The 22,525-nt window shown below is 49.3% G+C and overlaps 1 protein-coding gene across 6 annotated transcripts in view; it reads right to left on the bottom strand.

The window, feature by feature from the left end:
- TBC1D22A (TBC1 domain family member 22A) overlaps positions 1-22,525 on the bottom strand; it is a 314,445-nt gene that overhangs the window by 169,854 nt on the left and 122,066 nt on the right. For all 6 annotated transcript variants that reach the window (XM_082350602.1, XM_082350601.1, XM_082350604.1 and 3 more), the window contains one exon: positions 10,464-10,578. In XM_082350602.1, coding sequence (XP_082206728.1) covers positions 10,464-10,578 — 115 coding nt within the window. The remainder of the gene's footprint in view (positions 1-10,463; positions 10,579-22,525) is intronic.

Raw genomic sequence — 22,525 nt, 5'->3', positions numbered from 1 at the left:
TTTTCCTGTCAGCCAGAGCCAGGACCCCTTTAGCAATGACTGCAATTTAAAACAAGAAGTGAAGAGAAACCATTTAAAAGAAAGGAAATAAATCAGGGAAAGAAAAAAAAAAAACCAACAACCGTGAAACTGCACTCCAATGGAAAGGAAATAGAACTTGTTCTCTGATGAAAGGATTTTAAAAGGCTGTACAAAGGGTCCCAATTAAGGAGTAAAATTCTACCACCTCAGCCTTGGGAATCATATCCGAACGTAAGAAAGCACTTCGGCACCGTGTCAGTAAGAAAAGCTACAAATTGGGGAAATTAATCCTTGACTTAACAACCAGCAGCAAGCACAAAACTCACACGATCAAGGAACTCGTGGCCAGCCGTGGGCAGAGCCAGGCTGCCAGCAGCTTAGGAGGTATCCGCGGGGCAGCGCTGCCGGCCTGGCTGTTCAGATAAAGCAGAGAAACCGATTCCAGATCCGAAACGCCAGGACCTCGGCAAGTTACGTAACTTCTCTCCGCGCCTCCTTTTTCCTAAACTCTAAGCAGTAATGCCTACCCTAGAAGGCTGTCGTTAGAATGAAAAGAAATGCGCAGTGAAGTTAATTAAACAGTGAACTTAGCTGAGGGGAATTAGGGGAGGGGTCGGGGAGAACCCCTTCTTTACCCCACAACCCTATGACACTCCAGCTGGACAGCGGCTGTCACTCCAAGGAAGGAGAGCCACCACCTAAGTACCAGGAGGAACAAGACGATTACCTCATGGGTCTGGGGCCTCAGAGCCCCAGGTCCTAAGAGACTACCCCGCTCACCAGCACGCCAGCCCAGAGCAAGCGCTCCTTAAATGCTGGGGACTGTCACCTAACACAGGAAGGGCTGCACCTCAGCCACCACTTTTGGCAACGGAGGAAAAGACTGTTGACCCCGGGGTCTGACTGGAGAGCGAGGTGAGGACACAGTGGGATCAAACGGATGGAAAGCAAGGTCGCAGAAACAGCCACAGGCCAAAGAGAGGACTGGCCGCCTTTTGGGTGGCTGACGACTGTATAGGCTTTGCTTCGTCGTTCATGAGAGACACCAGCATCTTCCTCGGCTGGCGGAAGCGTAGCAGAGGCCTGGCTGATGCCAACGCGTGTTCTGCACGTGCACACACTGCACTTCCACAAAACTGCCCCAACTGACCCCACCTCCACCTCGTTCCAGATGGGCCAGCGTGCGCCTCAGGGACTGGGGACAAACGATCCGGTGCGTAACGTCCCCCAGAGAGGCTGCTGGTCACACACCTGTTTCTGCCACACTAGCGCACACAGGGCACAAGGCCTGCAGACGCCAGGCTCCACTCCAGTGTTGTTTCCCTACACACACACACACACACACACACACACACACACACACACACACACCCTTGTCTCTTCCAAGTTCCTAATTAGGCCTGCTGAATACGGTCCCTGCAGGTTGAAAACTCAAACATCAATGCTGGAGAGTGTCCTGCTTGCTCCTGGCCCTTCAGCTAATTCCCCAAGTCCCTTAACATCGTGGAGCCCTGGCCCACACTGGAACAGCCTCACGGGCAAACACTGACATATCTACAAACAAGTGACGTGCACATATAAGCACACAGACGCACACGGAGGTCCTGTCTCCAGCCAGGAGCTACCAATAATGTTCAGAAGACCCCAAAGACAGAGCGAGATGGCAGAGCAGACATTCAAACATCTTTCTGGTACACAACCTGGCAAACGTTATCAAGACTTAAAAATACCCAACCGTTGAGTCAGTAATGGCTCTTCTAAGAGTACACGCCAAGAAAACACTCCAAAATGCAATCAAGAATTTACTTACTGAGATACTACGTGTACTAACCATGACAGTGAAAAAGTAGGAACCAGGCAAACGTGCATCAACAGAAAACAACCAAATTATATCACCACACAGTGGGATATGGGCCGGAATGCTTGTGTTCCCCCCAGATTTAAATGCTGAAACCCTAACCCCAAAGAGGACAGTGTTAGGAGGTGGGGCCTTTGGGAGGTGCTTTGGCCGTGAGGGTGCAGCCCTCACGAATGGGACTAGTGTTCTTACAAAAGGGACCCCCCAGAGCTCCCTCGCCCCTCCCACCCCGCGAGGACACAATGAGAAGACGCGGGCTGTGCACCAGGCGGAGAGGCGCCCAGAATGCAACCGTGCCGGCCCCTGATCACAGACGTCCAGCCTCCAGAACTGTGAGAAACAAACTTCGCTCCTTATAAGCTACCCAGTGTGTGGAACTTCGTATAGCAGCCAACACAGACGAAGACGGCACCTCTACTTGCTTTACGACAGCTTTACTCAGATACAATTTACATACCACACAATTCAGCCAGTGAAAGTGGTTTTTAATATATTCACTAAGCTGTGCAACAATCACTACAACCTGATTTTAGGACATTTCGTCCCTCCTAAAAGAAACCCTGCGCCCAGCGAGTCAACCCCCATCCCCCCAATTCTGTTCCCAAGCCACAAGCAACCGCGCGTCTATGCTCTGGCTCTACAAATTTGCCTATTCTGGACATTGCATATAGACGGAATCATACAGCACGTGGCCTTTTGTGGCTGGCTTCTTTCGTTGAGCACGATGTTTTCAAGGGCCATCCGTGTTACAGCGTGTCTCGGTCCTCCGTTCCCTTTCATCGCTGAATGCTACTCCATTGTACGGGTAGATCATCCTTCATTTACACCTTCATCAGCTGACGGACTCTTGGGTTGGGGTTTGGGTTTCACTGGTTGAAATGAACAGTGCCCCCGTGCATTCCTGGGCAGGCTTCTGCCGGTAACTCTAGGTTTAACTCTTTGCTGAAATGCCACACACTGCTGGTCGAAGTTGCTCGGCTAGTGTGACGCCCCCAGCAACACGTGAGGTTTCTAATTTCTCCACATCCTTGCCAACTTCTCTTACTGTTCGTCTTTTTGATTTCAGCCATCCTAGGGCGTGTGAGGTGGTATCTCATTGTGGCTTTGGCTTGCATTCCCTAAGGATTAATGATGTCAAGCATCTTTTCATGCTTATTGGCTATTTGTCTATCTTCTTTGGAGAAACGTCTATTCAAATGCTTTGTCTGTTTCTAAAAATTCGATTATCTTATTGAGTTATGAGAGTTCTTTATATATAATGGCTATGTCTCTTACCAGGTAGATGATTTGCTAGTATTTTCCCCCATTCTGCAGAGGTCTTTTCCCTTTCTTGAGACTTTACAGCTCAAAGTTTTCATTTCCATGTAGTCCAGTTCACCTATTTTTTTCTTTTGTCATTTTTGCTTTTGGTGTCATATCTAAGAAACCATGGCCTAACTCAAGGCCATGAGGATTTACTCCTATGCTTTCTTATTAGAGTCTTATAGTTTTAGCTCTTACATTTAGGTCCATGATTCATTTTATTTTTGTGTATGGTGAGAGGCAGGGATGGAACTTTATTTTTTTGCATCTTGATATCTAGTTGTCCCAGCACCATATGTTGAAAAAGACCATTTCCCCATTGGGCTGTCTTGGCGTCACTGTCAAAGATCAACTGACTGTAAATATGAAGGTTTATTTCTAGACTCTCAATTCTGTTCCATTGATCTACATGTCCATCCATAAGCCAGAATGACACTTTCTTGATTACTGCAGTTTGGTAGTAAGTTTTGATATCAGGAAGTGTGAATCCTCCAACTTTGTTCTGTTTCAAGATTGTTTTGGCTATTCTGTGTCTCTTAAATTTTCATGTGAATTTAAAGATAAACTTTTCAGTTTCTGCTACAGTTTTGACAGGGATTGCACTGACTCTTTAGATCAATTTGGGGAGGACTGCCGTCTTTATACTATTAAGTCTTCCAATCCACAACATGGGATGTCTTTCCACTTATTTACATCTTCTTTAATATCTTTCCACAATGTTTTCTAGTTTTCAGAGTAAATACTGTACTTTTTGCTAAATTTAGATCATTTTATTCATTTTGACACTATTGTAAATGGAATTGTTTTCATAATTTCATTTTTGCATTGTACATTGCAAGTGTACAGAAGCATAACTGATTTTTCTACCTTGATCTTATATCCCACAACCTTGGGTGAACTCATTTGTTAGCTTTCATAATTTTTTAGTGGATTTCTTTGGATTTTCTATATACAGATCATGTCATCTGCAAAGGGAGGTAGTTTACTTCTTCATTTCCATTCTCAATGTCTTTTGCTTCATTTTCTTGTGTAACTGCCCAGGCTAGAACCAGCACAATGTTGAATAGAAGTGGGGAGCACACGCATCCTTGCCTTGCTCCTAATCATAAGGGGAAAGCATTCAGTCTTTCCCATTAAGCATGACGTTAATTGTGAGTGTTTCATGGATGCTCTTTATTAGAGAGGAAGTTCTTCTATTTCCAGTTTGTTGAGTGTTTTTATCGTGAAAGGGTGTTGGATTTTGTCAAAAAGCTTTTTCTGTGTCAGTCATTCTGAGATGATTACGTTGTTTTGTCTTTCAGTCTGTTAGTATAGTGTATTACATTGACTGATTTTTCCTATGTTGAACCAACCTTGAATTCCTGAGATAAATCCCATTTGTTCTTTTACTATGTTACTACATTCAGTTTCTTAGTATTTCATTGAGGGTTGTTACATCTATCTTCATAAGGAATACTAGTCACTGGCTTTCTTTCCTTGTGACATCTTTGTCTCCCATTTTGGTATCAGGATAATACTGGCCTCACTGAACGAACTGAAAAGCATGTCCTCTCTTCTATTTTTGGAAGAGTTTGTGAAGGAGTGGTGTTAATGCTTTGTTAAGTGTGGGTAGAATTCACCAGTGAAGTCATAAGATCCTAGGCTTTCCTTTGTTGGAATTTTTAAAATTACTAATTTAATCTCCTATATACATTGTTCTTGTATATATCCATATAGATATTGATAAATAAATGTACATATTATATTATACTATATTATATTGTATTATATTACATTATATTGAGAGAGAGAAACTTATTTCAAGGAACAAGCTCACACAATGATGGGGACTGGCAAGTCTGAAACTTGTAGGACAGGCCAGCAGGCTGGAAACTCAGGCAGGATTTCTCTGTCTTAAGGAGAATTTCCTCTACGTCAGGAAATCTCGGTCTTTGCTCTTAAGGCCTTCAACTAATTAGATAAGGTCCACCCATAGTATGCAGGGTAATCTGCTTTATTCAAAGACTACTAATTTAAATGTTAATCACATCCAGAATATACCTTCACAGCAATATCTACACTGGTGTTTGACCAAATAAGTAGGCACCACAGCCTAGTCGAGTTTATACAAAATTAACCATCACAGTCAGTTTTGGTAATTTGTGCCTTTCTAGGAACATCTCCTTTTCATCCACATTCTCGAATTCGGAGAGTTGTTCACAGTATTTCCTTAGTGCTGTTTATTTCTAAAAGCACTCATAACTTTAGTAATTTGAGTCTTCTCCCCTTTTCTCCTAGGTCAGTCTAGCTGAAGGTTTGCCAACATTTTGTTGATGTTTTTGAAGAACCAACATTGGTTTTATTGATTTTTCTCCACTGTTTTTGTATCCTCTACCTCATTTAATTTGTTCTAGCCTTTATTTCCCTCCTTCTGTTTGTTTTGGCTTTAATTTGCTCTTCTTTTTCTAGTTTCTGAAATTGAAAACTCAAGTTAATGACTTGAGATGTCCTTTTTTAATATAAATATCTCTTGGAGCACTGCTGTAGCTGCATGCCATAAGTTTGGGTATGCTGCGTTTTCATTTTCATTCATCTCAAAGTAATTTCTAATTTTCCTTGTGATTTCTTCTCTGACACATTGCTTTTTTTTTTTAATCTTTTTTTTTTTTTAATTTATTTTTGGCTGCGTTGGGTCTTTGTTGCTGCGCGTGGGCTTTCTCTAGTTGCGGTGAGCGGGGGCTACTCTTCATTGTGGTGTGCGGGCTTCTCATTGCGGTGGCTTCTCTTGTTGCGGAGCACAGGCCCTAGGTGTGCAGGCTTCAGCAGTTGTGGCACACGGGCTCAGTAGTTGTGGCTCGTGGGCTCTAGAGCGCAGGCTCAGTAGTTGTGGCGCACGGGCTTAGTTGCTCCGCGGCATATGGGATCTTCCCGGACCAGGGCTCGAACCCGTGTCCCCTGCATTGGCGGGCAGATTCTTAACCACTGTGCCACCAGGGAAGTCCCCACATTGCTTCTTTATGGTTGTGTTCTAAAATCTCCACATATTTGTCAAATTCTTCAAATTTCCTTCTGTTACTGATATCTAATTTAATGTCTGTGTGGTCAGAGAACACAATTTGTATGACTTCCATCCTTTCAAATGTACTGGCGCTTGTTCTATGGTCTAGCATATTGTCTCTCCTGGTGAATGTTTCGTGTGCACTTGAGAAGAATGTGATCCTGCTGTGACGGGTGCACTGCTCTGTAGATGTCTGTTAGGTCTAGGGGTTTTCAGGTGCTTAGTTTTCTTTTTTTCTTGTTGATCTTCTGTCTAGTTTTCCTACTCATTATTGAAAGAAGTGCGTCACTATGTTTTAAAAAGAGGTTTTTTTAAGTGCTTAATGACTTTGGGAAATGTTTAGATATTAAACAAAAAGCAATACTAGAATGTGCATGCATAATATAATTGCTGCAATGTAAAAAGTATATTGACAGAAGACCAGAAGGAAATTAGTAAAACGTCCCAATGACGGCTTCTGGGACAAGGAGCTATACTGTTAATGAGTTTTCCAACTTTTTAGTAAGTCCATTACTTTGACCATCATCAAGACGTTTTTAAATAGAAAATCTGACTACATACACGTCACGGGCTATGCAAGCATACAGCCCCCTCCTGTCATTTCAGGGTCTGCCAAACAGCAGCCCCACCCTCTGGTTCTGACCCACTGGCATTCCCAGGGCCCTCTGCTCTCCACTTCCCCCACATGGAACAGAACTGCCACAGGAAGCCTCCTGTATGCAGATGCGCTCGTTTCTGTCTTTAACATGTTTCTGAGACGAGCTGTTGACCCCAAAGGTACATTAGGTGTGAGGAACACCAAAGGAAGCCAGGTGAGGATGCATTTAAAAGCAGCCTTGGTTCACTTAACACATGGAAAAAACAAAGTGCGATGAGGGAAAACTTAAATGCAAACAAGGAAAATTGAAACAACTGTTTCTAAAACTGTAACTTATCAATGAGAAATGAGCAAGAGCTCTTCTCTCCCTGTCACTCAAAGCCCAATTCATGATGACAGTGGAAAAGGCAAACGAAAGGCGGCGCCACTAGCATTCAGCTGACAGCAAACTCCCTGCATCACTTCTCCTCTGTGCCCCTTGCCAACCACACACCAAATCCAATTCCAGCGCATCCCAATCTCCAGGAACCGCGTGCTAAAATGTCTTCTCTGGGCAAAACTAACCTGTTTAAAAACAACCTGTGCTTTTGAGACTCTGACTTACAAACAGGAACATAAAAATAAATACCCATAATGTTCATAAGTAAATACACTGTTTATGCCAGTCACTTTCTGTATTAGCTTTCAAGAGTAATTTATTTTACGAGAAAATGACATATAAAATCAAATCAATCAGAGCTTACACGTGCTGATAATGAAAATCAATTGTAAAATACTCCTCGTCTTCCAAAATGCGTCACCGTCATCCCTCCCATGCGCACAACCCTCATTCAATCACTCCGAGGAGCTGGTCCAAAGCGCTAGAGTAGTTTCTAAATTTAAGTAGCACAGAGGATGGGGAGGGGGGGATGCTTCTTCGTTTTTTGCTATGCTGAAATTATTTGGTTCCGGTAAAATATAAGTCTCTACTTAAATTGTGGGATTCAAGGTGACGGAATAATGGTTCTTAATTTTAAATCAGATTTAACATTGCTCAAAGGAATATGGCAGCCCCTGTTTGAAAACTACAGGCTTTACTTAAAACTTGCGCCACACCTGGGGGGAAAAAAATAAAAAAATCCAGCAACAGGAGAATGGTTTCATGAATTACGCTACATTATCTCAGCAGAATATTATGTGCAGAAGGTGGAAACGATCTTTACAAAGATTTCTTAATAATATAGGGATGAGCTTAGTTACAAGGTTAAATGGGGAAAAGGCATGAAACAATTTTATACACAATGTGCTCTGAACTACATAAATACAACACACGGTGAAAAGACTCAGAGGAGCTCTGCCCAAACGGCTGTCCTCCCCGGGCGCTGCCGTGGGCCTGCGCCCCGGCCCCAGGCCGGCCTGACGGGGACACACAGGCACAGACACCAGCGAGGGATGACCAGCGAGCGGCCGTCGGGGGCCCCAACGCAGAGGGCAGTGGGAAACGCGGCCGGCTCAAGGCTAGAGGGGCCGTCCTTCCTTCCAGCCCAAACCGAGACATCAGGACCCCCGGGCTCAGCAGAGCCTGGAGAGAAAGAAACTGGACCCAACCCTGCGCTACCCAGCCGGGAGCCGCACCTCGCCACGCGGAGCCCTCCTCCACGACAGTCTCCTCCGGGCACGCGACACCCTCCCGGAGTGGCACTCAGCTCCTGGGCTCCCCCCGCTGGCCTCAGCACCGCTTGCGTGGCCATCTTCTCCCGCCTCCGCCTCTGGACAGCCCGCACACCGTGACCCCCCTCCGGGGTCCCAAGAGCTCTCCTGACCTCCGTCCCCAGCTGTCCCTCGTTGGGGGGACAGGCACCTCCAGGGCCCACCCAAGACCATGGGCTCCATCCCGAGGTTAGTTGGGGATTTGTTCCACACATACTTGGAGAGGCTGTGGCTGGCGGTGGTGCACGTGCGTGTGTCTGTGTGTGCCCGAGCGTGCATGCACGTGTGCGTGCACCAAACTTGCATTTTGAAAACACTGTGTCCCTGGACAGCGGGGCAAGGTGCCCCGGAGGAGATCTGGGCTGCTGGCAGCCCCAGGAGGCCAGTAGGGCCGCTGCACATGTGCGTTCTTGTGTGTGTGTGTGTGTGTGTGTGTGTGTGTGTGTGTGTGTGTGTGTGTGCACGTGTGTGTCTTCTTTGTGTATGTGTGTGCACGTTCACATGTGTGTGAGTGTGTGTGGTGAGGGTTACGGAAGGCAAGGGGAGTCTCTTTGAGTCTCTAACTGAAGGCACCACTTGAACACAGATTCTCCTTCCTCCAGCTTCTCTCTCTTCTGGACAATTAACATCACGGTCACGTCCCTTCGTCCTAGCTTGCTGATCATTCAGACAAACGCACAACGGATCGCTCGGGTCTTACAACGTAAGCTGCTGCTAGACTCATTAAGGCCAACTTATTTACCACATTAATTAAATGGTCTATTTAACATGGAATATCAGTTCTCTAATCACATCTCAGTTGAACCTCTTCTTTCAATTAACAGCTCTGAAGTCTACTGACAGAGGTCCTACTGTTCTAGGATCGTTAAGAACATTTTCATTATCTGTCAAATGAGAGAGGGAGAAGCAGAGAGGCAGGCGCGCTCTCAGGAGCGACCTCTCCCTGCTGAAGAGATGATGGGGGAGTAGCCCGTGCTCGCGGGTTGCTGAGCAATGGAGAGACTCCCATGAAATCGTCAGTGCTGGGAGAGCGGTGGCCACAAAATGGACCAAGTGGGTACATTCTCATCCTCAGGGGATCAGATGCCCTGGAGTCAACCTCACTCTCCAGATTACAGCAACGATGGAATCGAAGCTGACCAGAAACTGAAATGGCTAAAACACAACCTAAAAAACCAACAAACACCAAGGCAGGAAGGTTCACGTGAAGACAAAGTAATATCAGTTTTAAGTAAAAATGCTACAACTGAAGAGTAAACCCCTCCTGTGGCATTTAGATTTTATCCATGGATGAATTAAAAAGTAGATCCTGCACATGTGTTATCAGAATTGTTTTTAAACTTGAAATATAAACCAGGTGAAGGTATATTACAGTTGGCTGCTGCAACATAAATGGAAGAAAAAATATGCAGTACTCAGAGAGAAACATCACAACCCAACCTAAATGCCCATTAAACCAATTATTTTGCATGTAATTAATATTCCCATAAAATTAAATGCTACTAGTATATCAAAAGCAGAAAGGTGATGAACTGCTGCAGAAACGCAATTAAAGAAGATTCGGTTTTTAGCTTGTAAGCAAAACATTCAACTGATATTCTGTCACCTTAACCTTACCCATTTAAATCCAAACCATTAAAGCCGGTGCTCTGATGGCCATTAACACAAAACTACACTCCCCATATATACTGCATTTCTCCTCTTACATTAGTAAAAAGAAGATATTAAAAATAGTAACTGCATCTTAATGTCTTCAGTAGTTGGGCATGTGGATTTAAAGACTTTTTTAAAGCTGGCATCAATGAGAAAACTATTATTCTCTAATATTAGTTGTCATTAATAACAGTAAAATTAATAGCAATTTTCAGTATCGGTATAATTATGCATAACAACATCGTAAGGCCACTAAAGTTCATGTTTAATGTTTGTGAGAAGAAAACATCATGATATGATCTTACCTATGTATTCGCAAATGAAGACTACAAAGAAAGGAGTGACAAGGTCATTTATCCCCTGAACATATCCACTGGCAGGGTGACGTATGGCCCATATAAACAATATCCTTTCAAAAATCTGAAAGAAAATTGAACAGCTGGTGAAGCAAAAAGTAAACACAGCAGAAACTTTTAAATGTACACATTCTTAAAATATACACTATCAATACTTTTCAATCTCTAATACTAAAATACCAATAGGTTTAATTTTTTTGTAAAATTCCAGTTATCTTAATTTTGTATAGACTCACAAGCAATATGGAGTATGTCGCCAACCCCTGGGCTCAGTCCCACCCCACGAGCTGGCTCCCACAAAAGATGCTCTCTGCTCCTCCAAGCCCCTTGGGTAACCTCTGCGTGTGGCTGGCCTGGACTTGGTCAGCCAGCACAGCAGCAGCCGGCCTATCAGTGAAGGAGAGAGGGATGGAGGGACAGAGGGGTGGATGGGCAGGTGGGTGGACGCATGCATGAATGGGTACATGGATGGATGGATGGATGGATGGAAGGGTGGGGGGATGGAAGGGTGCATGGGAGGGAGGGAGGGAATGGATGGATGGATGCTCTAAATTTCCCACATATGTTTTTTTTATTGAGGTATAATTGACATATAACAGTGTATTAGTGTCAGGTGTACAACATAACGATTCAATATTTGTAAATACTATACTGTGAAATGATCACCATAATAAGTCTACTTAACATCCATCACCGTACACACGTTATACATTTTTTTTCTTGTGATGAGGACTTTTAAGATTTAGTTTCTTAGCAACTTTCGAAGATGGGATACAATATCATTAACTGTACTCTCCGAGCTGTACATTACAGCCCTACGACTTTTTATTTCATTCTGACCCCCTTCACCCATGTCACACACACAACCCCCAACCCTCACCTCTGGCAACCACCAATCTGTTCTCTGCATCTCTGAGCTTGGTTGTTTTTTTTAATGGATTTTCTTTCAGATTATTTCCCACGATATTGAATAGTTTATTGTAAGATACTGAATACAGCTGCCTGTGCTATACAGCAAATCCTTGTTGCTTGTCTGTTTTACGTACAGTAGTCTGTACCTCTTAATCCCACACTCCTAATTTATCCCTCCCCCTCCCTTCCCCTTTGGTAACTGTAGGTTTGTTTTCTGTGTCTGTGAGTCTGTTTTGTTTATGGATTCACGTGTATTACTTCTTGGACTCCACACGGAAGTGACATAACAGACGTCTTCTTAAACCCCTGGAGAGCGATCGGCATCCGGAGGCCAGCGTCTTCCGTCACCCCTACCCCCGCCAGCCATCCAACGCCCCGGGGGCCTCCTCTCTCCCTGCCACTATGTCACTCACGCCACCCTCTCCTCCACCTTCCTTCAGGAGAGGGATCTCACCAGGCGCAACACAGCGCCCTCAGCCACGTGCACGCACACACGTGTACACACACACGGCTTAAGGAGCGTCGCTGGCTCCACACCCCTACACACGGCGCCCCCGCGTCCGGCCCCTGCCTCACGGTCCTCTCCTCCTCTCCGCCCGCCTCCCAAATTCCAGCTGCGCAGAGCCCGCCAGGCTGTCACCTCCTGCCACGCTCGCTGCCTAGAAAGCCTGTCCCTCCCCCGCTTACCTGGCTCCCAGCTAAGCCCCAGCCCCTCGGTGGAGACTGTGCTGCCACCTGCGCCCCCAGCCTCCTGGGAGAGCCAAGCACTGCCTGCCGTGAGCCTCCCCCAGGCCCCCACCCGGCAGAGCGTCCCTGCTGAGCCGAACCGCCTCCCTTCAGTGACGCACCCACCACCAGCTCCCCCGACCCCGGGCTCCTGCCACTGGGCCAGGCCTCGCCGCCCTCCCGGGCCTCCCACCAGCGCAGGCTGGACCAGCGAGCGTGCCAACAGAGGATGACTCACATCATTTCCAAACGGGCCGACCTTGCAAAGCCAAGCATGTTTGTACCCAAGGAGGTCAACCCCTCCCAATACTGCCTACATTCCTGCACATCACCGGGCCTGTGGTCCAGACACCCCCAAGTCACCACCAGCTCCGGCGTTCACAGCGAGGGGCCTGGCGCCCAGACGGGGGAGGTCAACCAGGGCACGAGCAACCCCAGATCCCAGGCCCCCGCCCAAACCCCACCCTAGCACTCATCCACTGGGGTCCTTCCAAATGAGCCACAACGGACCCACCCGTTTATCAGGCGGCAGCGCGGCCCAGCACCTGTAACAGGGGCACCTGGTAAACGTCTGCTGAGTTCGCAACACATTCATGCTCTCTATCCACACACGTCTGTCACTTTAAGTCAACAGCTTTCCAGCCAGACTGAATATTTAAGTAAGAGCAAAAGACCAGAATCATTCACCGAGGCTCACCGTGTGCTGTCGCTCACAGACAGCGCCAAGCGGTGAGCCCTCGCGCTCCAGCATCGGGCTCAGCACCCTCGGTGACGCGGGGAGCAGCACCCCACCAGCCAGGGTGGCGGGCAGGCGGGGCCCTTGCAGGGGGGACCCCTCCGGGCCCCAGCACCTCTCAGTCACAGGTCAGACATGCAGCAGCCACGGCCCCGCCCGGCCACGTGTACCCGAGGAAAGCCCAGGGACGGGCGGCAGGGCTGCACGTGCAGGGGGCGGCCTGGGTGCGGACGGGCTGGGAGGGTACAGCGCGCTCAGCCCAGGCCCGCCGGCAGGAGGACCCCAGGACCGCTCGTCAGGAAGCTCCGTAGAGGCCTGGAGCCCTGCGGGCCAGGAGCAGGGGAGGGTGGACGGGGCTACACGCGACAGGCGGCAGCAGCGACAGGCAGGAGAGACCCGGACGGCTGGCCACGCGAGGGCAGGAGGGGCGGCGAAGGTCGGCTGAGCATCTCCTCGCTCACTGGGCCCCGGCAGACCTCCATCCAACGCTGCACAGTCCGCCAAAGGTGACCGGCAGGCAGGGGGTCCACCTGCACACCTCCCGGGACGCCCGCCCCTGTGTGGCCCCTCCCCTGGAGTGTGAGCGGGGCCCTGTGACCTGCTGCTAACCAACCAAATACAGCCAAGGGGATAGGATTACGTCACAGAAGATCATAACCCAGCCTGCCAGGAGACGCTCTCCCCTGCTGGCTTCTGGGAAGCCGGCCTCTGAGCTGTGGGCTGCACGTGCAAAGGGCCACGTGCCGAGGAACTGAGGGGGGCCGAGAGCCAGCAAGAACCCGAGACCCCCAGCTCCGCAGCCTACGAGCCCCCAGATTCTGCCAGCAGCCAGGGGCGTTTGGAAGCAGATCCTTCCCCAGGGGAGCCTCAGATGAGGCTGTGGCCCAGACAGCGCCTTGCCTGCAGCTTGCGGAGACCCTGAGCTAAGACCTGCCCAGACTCCTGAGCCGCAGAAACTCTGAGACAACAAATGTGAATAAATGTGTGTTGTTTTAAGGCGCTAGGTTTGTGGTAATGCTGTTATGCGGCAAGACATAACTAATACAGAGGAGACAACTGAGGCACAGAGGAGTTAAGCAACTTCCCCAAAGTCACACAGCCTGTGAGCAGCAGAGCCGGGATTCCGCCCCACTGGTCTGACTAAACGGGGGCCTGTACAGCCTAGAAAGGGCCACCACTGCTGTGCTTTAGGATAGAAGAGTTGTTTTCATACATGAATCCAAAAAGAAGAGAAGACCAAGAAATTATAATTTTATAGCAAGAAAGAAACAGAAAAGACTATGAGCTCCTCCTGGTGAGGAAAGTCTGCATCGGATCTATCTGGACCTGCCCGAGGTCCAGCAGGGAGCCGTCCATGCAGCAGGGGTGTGTGTGTCTGTGTGTGTGTGTGTGTGTGTGTCTGTGTGTGTGTGTGTGTGTGTGTGTGTGTGTGTGTGTGTGTGTAGAGAGAGAGAGAGAGAGAGCGAGCGCGTGCGCATGTGGACTGAAGGACGTGCCAGAGCTCGGAGCACAGAGACCTCCCCTCCTCCTTTGCAATCTCACCCTCCTGGCAAGTGGTAATTTAAGCCGTGGAGCACTCCCACCGTTAACTAAGCCCCACACTTTCAGAGGGCTTGTGACACACACACACACACACACACACACTCCTAAACCTGCTCACAAGCATGAATGCCATTTTGCCCTCGGCAGCCCTGGCACCAAGAGAAGCCACTTGGCACAGATGACGTGGCCAGCTTTACCCTGGGAGGAATGGCTGGGGTGCTGAAGTCCTGTCCAGTGCAAACAATTCAGCACCTGTGCAGGCGACTGGAATGGACTGTTCCTGGTGCCGGGAAAGGCCTGAGACAGCTGCAGCAGGGCTGGGCTGGCCGGGGCTTCCCTGACTCTGAGGGAAAAAGCAGACTCCTAGCCATGACTCCAAGGAGCCGGACGTGCTGCCCTGTCCTCGCCCCTCGTGGCCTCCACCGGGTCCCCTCACACTGCGCCCACTTCTGTCCCTACCTCGGGGCCTTTGCACTTACTTGTTCCTTCCACCTGGAATGCCCTTCTCCCAAACTTCTCATGGCCACCATGATTTTCAGCATAAGATCTTAGTTCAACCCCTTCTCGTGGAAGACAACATCCTTTACGCCCTATCGAGGTGGCAGATCCTCTTCCCCGCCCATTTCCACAGAGCCCCCCCCCCCCCGAGGAAGGGTCTTCCTCCATCTCGCTCACTTCTGTGCCCTTGGTCCTGGCGTGTAGCTGAATGGAACTCCATTGGCTGAATGGAGGTGTATATGAGTAAGGTCCCCCCACCCTCCATTTTCAGCCCTCACTCCCCTCTGTTCTGTAAGCTCTCTGCCAACGGGGGGCGCCTGGACCTTCCCGCCTGGGGTCTCTCTGGACAGACGACACCCGGGGTGTCGCCTGGATTTGGGACTGGCTTTTCCCATTCTGTTTCTCCATCAAGCAATGCTCCAGACCTGGCTCCTCAGATGCCAACCAGTCAGGACCTCAAGGTCCCCCACTTGTCTAAGATGGGAAGTGGCCTGGGAGGGGAGACTCAGCTCCACGGAGGGGAAGGAGGGGGGGGGGCATTTGGTGCAGGGAGGCTTTGGAGAGGAGGCGACGGCACACAGGGTGTGAGGCTGAGGAGGAGTTCAGAGGGAAGGAGGCAAGAGGAGCCTTCTAGAGAGCAGACAGACAGACAGACAGCCACGGCAAGAGGCAGCGGGACGGCGCGGGGCTCAGGCGCCACGCGTGGCTGAGGCTCGGGGCCGGCGGCCTCCGCAGGATGGCCTCGCTCCACGTACCGAGAACTCTCTGTTTACCCACGCACAGACCCCCTGCTTCCAGGCCACAGGTCAAGGACCGGGAGTGGGCAGAACCTACCGCAGGAGGCTGGGCAAAGCACTCGCGACTGTCCGCCAGCGCCGGGTCCATCCCACGGAGGAGGAGGGTGTGTGCACCCTCCCCGGGGACCATGCCACCTGCGAGCCGTCTCCATGCCCTCCTGCCCCAACGCCACACAGGCACCCGGCCGCCACCGAGACCTGGAGCCCTCACAGCTTCGATGCCAATAAATAACACCCCCAGCAGCTCTGACGCTTGCATGCCCTTCACCTGCCATCTGCTCTGGGCAAGCACTCCTACTTCCTCACGTAATCAGAGCCAGGAGGCTGCACCCACAGCCTCTCGCCTCCTTGCATATTATTCCCCTATAACAGTAGCTATTAATTTAGAAAGCAAGAAAAACTCCCGTGCTTTATGCGTCTCTGGGCGGGAGAGGGAGAAGAAAAGGTACACCACTTGCTTAAATCTCCTTCAGCCTCTCTTCCAACAGTAACGGTCCTGCCATGCTGAGGACACCAGGAGGCTGCGGCAGGCTCCACCCCAGCCGAGCCAACCACCTGCCCCAGGCCCCCGCACCTGCCCTCGCGGGCGAGTCCCCCGGCCCAGGCGTCCCCTCCAGCCCTGCTCTGGGACCAGCCACCCCAGCCCCGAACAGGAAGCAGCAGCTAGCTGAGGGGCAGGCAGAAGCTGACAGACAGATGAGCCCCGTCTAGACTCCCAAGGAAAACACTCCACTGACTGTAATAATGTAGAAGAGATCTCCATACAGAGAGGATGCCTGGTGACACTGGGAAAACATGAACCCAAAAGGACGGGGGGAACCCCGAGTCCTGACCTGCCCATAGCTGAGGGGGGCTGAAGGGAGGGCGCTGGCTGGGGGCAGGGGCTGCGGGATCCGCAAGGCAGCGAGGTGCCCTCGTGCCCCTGGCTGCACCCCGGGCCCCCTCAGCTCCAGCCTCGGGGACCCACGTGCCAAGACCACGTGTTCCGACATCTGCCCCTTGCGTGCCCGCCCTGAGCTGTCCGGCTGGCTCAGCCTCCAGGCTCCGTCCGCTCCCATCCCTGCTCCCGGACCCTCTTCCCGGGTGCCGGTGGGACGGGAGCGGGACACTGGACTCGGTGGCCCCAGGAGACAGGGCTGCTGCAGGACGCCCGGCACAGGCCTAAACCCATCAGCGGCACAGTTAACTTACTCATTAAAGGCTGTGGGCAGAGAGGCAGTCACGACAGACCAGGCTGTGACGCCAATTAGGAGGATGCCACCTGCCATCGGAAACCACAGCCGAGCTGCAAGGGTGCAGCGTTTCTTCTTCTTTGTTGTTTTCTTTTCACTGACTGATTTATTCTGTACCTTTTGTCTTAAATCACTTCATAGGAGCGTGCTTTGCTTTTGCTTTGAAATCACAGAAAGTAACACTGATTCCAGCCAAAGTCACTTAGCGTCACTGAAAAACTCCCCCACCCATTACTCCGCCACAGGCCCGTGGGCCCCGGGGTCCCCATTGCTTCCCTCTGGAAGCCCCTCGGCTCGTTTCCCAGCAAGGCCGCCACACAGCCCGGGAAGGCGCTCCGACCATGCGAGCACTCGGGCAGCAGCGTGAAGGGAGGGCTTCCCTGAGGTCACTGTGCCCTGTCCTCGCCGCCGTCATAACGAGCTCTCCCCAGATCAGACACGGAGACCCTGACGGAGGAACAGCAACCCCGGCCCCAGCGCAGAGGGGCCTGTGCTGAGGGACTTCTACACCTGCATCAAACAACGGCACGGTTATTTTGCAAAGAATGAAGGCATCGAGCCATTTCTAAGCTTTTGCTCTCAGACTGGTTAAAAACAAAACAAAACAAAACATAAGCCACTGATTGTGCATCGCTTTCCCCAAGCAGGTGTCTTCAAACTGTAACATGCTTTAAGGGGTACGAGTCACACACAGGGTCCCCTGGGGTGTCTACCCTCGGAAGCGCCAGAGGCCAGCGGGAAGCACACTCGTTCCTCCTGCCCCGCCCCCTTCCCCGGGTCCCATCCGATTCTCCAGGGCCTCTGATACCGAGTCTCAGCTACAACGACAGAGAGGAACCTCACAAAGGACACCCACTCCTCCTTCGCCACCCAGGCCACCTCACCAAGCGGGCACAGCCCCAGGAGGGCCGGCGTGGGGACAGCCGGCTCCAGCCCACTGCCGGGACGCCTGTCTCCAAGGGCCCCGACATGCCCGGATCCTCAGAGCAACTTCAGGCCCGGCTCAGAGGACAGATCAGAGGCCAGAGCTGCTCTGAGTCCCCCAAGACAAAGTGGGAAGAGGTGATGGGTCACTGACATCAGGGGTCAAAAGCCAGCAGCCCCGGGCCAGGACTCCAGACGGAGGGGCATAGGAGCCGGCAGCCGGAGCGCGGCGGGACCCTGGGATGGCACAGGCCGGGCGGGCCACGTGGCAGGAGCCCAGCCTGCACCCCCCCTGCAGCCCCCCTGCAAGGACGCGCCCCCTCTAGCCGGGGCCGCGGGGCTTCACCTCGCAGTCAGCCCAGCACCCCGGGCCCAGGGGAAAGGTGGCGGCAGAGGCAACCGGGCCACAGGTGCACCAGGGAGGGCTGCCGGCCAGCCGGGGGTGCGGGCCTCCTGCCCGCAAGGCGCCCGAAGGCCCAGGTCAGGAAGGAGAGGCTTCCCAGACCGTGAGCCGGCTGGCCTCAGCAGCTCGGTGTCCCCTCCAAACTCGTGTCCCCACAGACGGCCCTGCCTCCGGGTCATCCTCCCCAAGGCGACGCGCAGCGGGAGCAGGGTCGGCACCACACAAACGGATTCTGTGCCCCAGGGCCTCCACCACATGCTGCCGAGGACGGAGCCCACCGCGGCCACCACGGGCCCAGCAGTCGGCCACTGGCGCTTCTTCAGGGGCCACGGTCCCCACGACTCCGTATGTCCAAAATCCAGGTATTTTATTAACAGCCGTCACAGGAAAGGTGAAAACAATGCATTCACTTGCACAAGACTATTAGCAGAAGCAGGGGAGTTCAAGAAATAACAGACACGGAGAGGGGGTCAGATCTGTCACAGCACATTAACTCACATTTAAATGAATGTGCTGTGGGTTTAAGTAGCGGTATTATCTGCCAATAAAGAAAGGATGCCCTCCGTGTGTGGATGTGTTTAATGAAAACACAGAACGATCCAAGACAGCTCTAGCAATGAATACTCACTGGTTATTATTCGGTCTTAAAGTTCTGTTGACATTCCTGACACTCCTATCTTTATTAGAGAGAAGGGATTCATTAAAAGTCGTTCAAACTTTAAACTCTTCCTGAAGTATCTTTTCTACAGAGCAATTTATACTCAACGACAATAATAAAAATACTTGCTACTATTACCATCAGGGCTAAAAAAAAAAAATGCAAATGCTACAGGCATCCCCAGTTTGCTTGCCCAACTTCAGAAACCTGAGCGCCGTGCCAGGTTTTTCCTAAAAAACTCCAGCGTTCTCCCACAGAGGGCTCTGGGGAGGGGCTCAGGAGGCCCCCTCCTGGCAGCTCTTTCTGTCCTCACTGTGTAAACCTTATCACAGGCCCTCCACGTGCCTCCAAGGCAGGACCAGGATGCCGGCAACTCAGGGCACTCGGGAAGCTGAGATGTTTTGTATTCTAAGAAGTGAAATACATTGAAATTGAAAATGTCGCTGTGCTCAGGATTACTTAGGAAAAAAATCTGATTTCAGAAATGTGAAAACATCATAATTCTACCATACGCATCGGCAACGCGACTTCACAGCGTACAGAGCACCGTGGAGTTACTTTCTACGAGAGGAGCTGCAAGATATACAGCTCTGTTGAGAAGATCTGTGGGATTTATATCTCCCGAAATCCAGGAGCCGTGTGGGCTCAGAAAGAAAGAGATATTTACAACACAAGTGCTTGCAACAGGATTCAGGGAACCTTCCCCCGTACGAATTATAACATCTGATGAATGAAACAAGAATAACAGTCTATAACAAATCTAAAATATAGATTAATAGGCACCCAGATATCACATAAAGTATACACTGAATATAGGTTTACAACACAATTAATAATGCAGCACTCTCTGAAGCAAGCAACAACGCCACGTTTGGTGTGTGAATTACTCCACCTTCACCTCCTTCAAATGTGGGGATTTACATCCCACATTTTGTGCTCAAGCCAGTTGTCTTGATAGGTTAGCAAAGCACAGATGTTTCATCACACTCAAAACTGAAGTACAGAAAAGAAACAACACCTTCAAACAAAACATCACAGTGTCACACACGTCACCAGACCAAATATTCGGCACAGCTGATGGGACAACATATCAAAGCACAACTGAGGAATCAGACACTGGTCAGAGGGCACTTTTCCATTTAAAGAGAGGCCAGGCTTCCCCTCCTGGCGGTTCGGCACATGAGATGTTAACACACTTAATCCCATGAGGCAGTAAAAAAAATCCATCCTGACCAATTTGGATTTATTTCGGGAATGTACAGTCACCTCGATACTAGGAAGCCCACTGATAAAATCTACCATATCAACAGAATAAAGGAGCAAAGACCTAGTCTCCTCTCAGATGACACGATGACACGTGGGAAAGGACATGATGAATCTCAACAGTAATTTACGATTTTAAAACTATGAGAAAAGCAAGGCGCCATCCTTAACATAAGGTATCTATAAAATCTACAGTAAATATCCTAAGTCAAAGAAGAAATGTTAGTGGCAAGACGAGAATAAAGACACAGACCTACAAGAGAATGGACTTGAGGATATGGGGAGGGGGAAGGGTAAGCTGGGACAAAGTGAGAGAGTGGCATGGACATATATACACTACCAAACGTGAAATAGATAGCTAGTGGGAAGCAACCGCATAGCACAGGGAGATCAGCTCGGTGCTTTGCGACCACCTAGAGGGGTGGGATAGGGAGGGTGGGAGGGAGGGAGATGCAAGAGGGAAGAGATATGGGAACATATGTATATGTATAACTGATTCACTTTGTTATAAAGCAGAAACTAACACACCATTGTAAAGCAATTATACTCCAATAAAGATGTTAAAAAGAACCATAAAAAAAAAAAAGAAGAAATGTTAAAAGACTTCTTTAGAATCGGAATGACACCAGGATTCCTGCTTTCACTACTAATATTCAATACTGTAGTGGAAGTCTTGGCCAGCAGGGAAAAAAAAAAAGCCAAGCATGTATATACAGAACAGAAAGAAAAAAACGAAACTATCATTATTCATAAGTAATATGATTAACTTCTTTCAAAACTCAAATACATCTACACACAAAATACCAGAATTGATGAAAGAGATTAGTAAGTTTGCCAGAAACAAAATTAACTTACAAAGGTCAACTGCATTTCCATATACTGTCAATAAAAAATTAGACAACACCACTAAAAATTTTAAAAACGCTATTTGCTTAAAATGTGTCTATGAATAAATTTAGTAAGTTGTGTAATATATTTAAGGAGGTACGGTTGTTTAGAAGATCAGAAGAACTAAATGCAAAAACAAAGTGTTAATTTTCTCCAACTGTTCAACAGATTCTATGTAATTTCTGAGATTTCTATGAAATACAACGATTTTAAATTTACCTCCAAAAGCAAAAGGTCATGAGTAGCCCAGAAACAAGAACCAGGCCTGGGTGGCCTGTCCTACCAGACATCAAGACCATGTAACCAAGACAGGATGAAGGGGGCACAGGGGTGGGTGGACAGACCAGGGGAAGAGATGACAGCCCAGAAGGAGCCCACACACAGCTGCTGTATGATAGCTCATGAGGGCAAGGGGCACAACCACTCATCCACGTGGGGGATTTTAAAAGAAATGGGGCTGCTGTGTCAAACTCCGTGCAAAGTCAATCCCAAATGGATTATGGTCCTAAAGGTAAAAGGCAAAACTCTAAAATTCTTAGAATATAAGATTTCTTTGAAATCGTGAGGTTGGAAAGGATGTCTCAGTACACAAAAAGGCCTAATCATAAAGGAAAAGACTGCTGAACTGCCTTTGTTAAATTAGGAATTGCTGTTCACACCAACTAGAGTGAAAAAACAACCTACTAATTAAAAGAAGATATATGTATCCGTATGTTTCCAAAAAAGAATTAGTATCCAGATTATATTAGGAACTCCTACAAATCAGGAGGATAAACTAACAAACAGAAAGATGCAATAGAAATAGGGGCAGAAGCATTTCACAAGAGAGGAAATCAAATGGCCTAAGAAACCTAAGAAAAAATACTTAACGTGATCAGCAGTGAAGAGATCGGAAGTGAACAGCGCCCTGAGACCCAGGCAGTCAGGGAGCCTTTCGGCTTCACAGCTCCCAGGGCAGGGGAGGGGGCGGCACTGCGCACTCGCCACCGGCCCCTGGGGCCACTCCCTGGTACACCCCCCAGAGAAACCCTCAGACCTGTGCGCAGGGACTCAGAATGCTCACGGCACCATTCTGAGAAAAAGCACAAGAACGAACATAACCCAGACGCTTATCAACACTGGACCGGATCAATAAACCACAGAACACAGGAGGGAATACTACACAGCAGTGAAAATGAACTACACGACAAGCATCGGTGGATGGAGCTTAGAACCTTAACCCTGTAATATAAAGAGTGATGGCAAATGAGTACAGACAGCACAGTTCCACTAAAAAAAAAGATTAAAAACAGGCGAAACACACACACACACACACACACACACACACATAAACTCATGTCATAAAACTATACAGAAACGCAAGAGAATAATTAACCAAAGTTCAAGGGAACAGTTACTTGTTGGGGGACAGGGACACATCTGCAGAGGGACA

This window comes from Balaenoptera borealis (assembly GCF_965194805.1).
Source record: "Balaenoptera borealis genome assembly, chromosome: 13".
Taxonomy (NCBI): domain Eukaryota; kingdom Metazoa; phylum Chordata; class Mammalia; order Artiodactyla; family Balaenopteridae; genus Balaenoptera; species Balaenoptera borealis.
The sequence above is the reverse complement of the archived record's forward strand: the minus strand, read 5'-3'. Positions and strand labels throughout refer to the sequence as shown.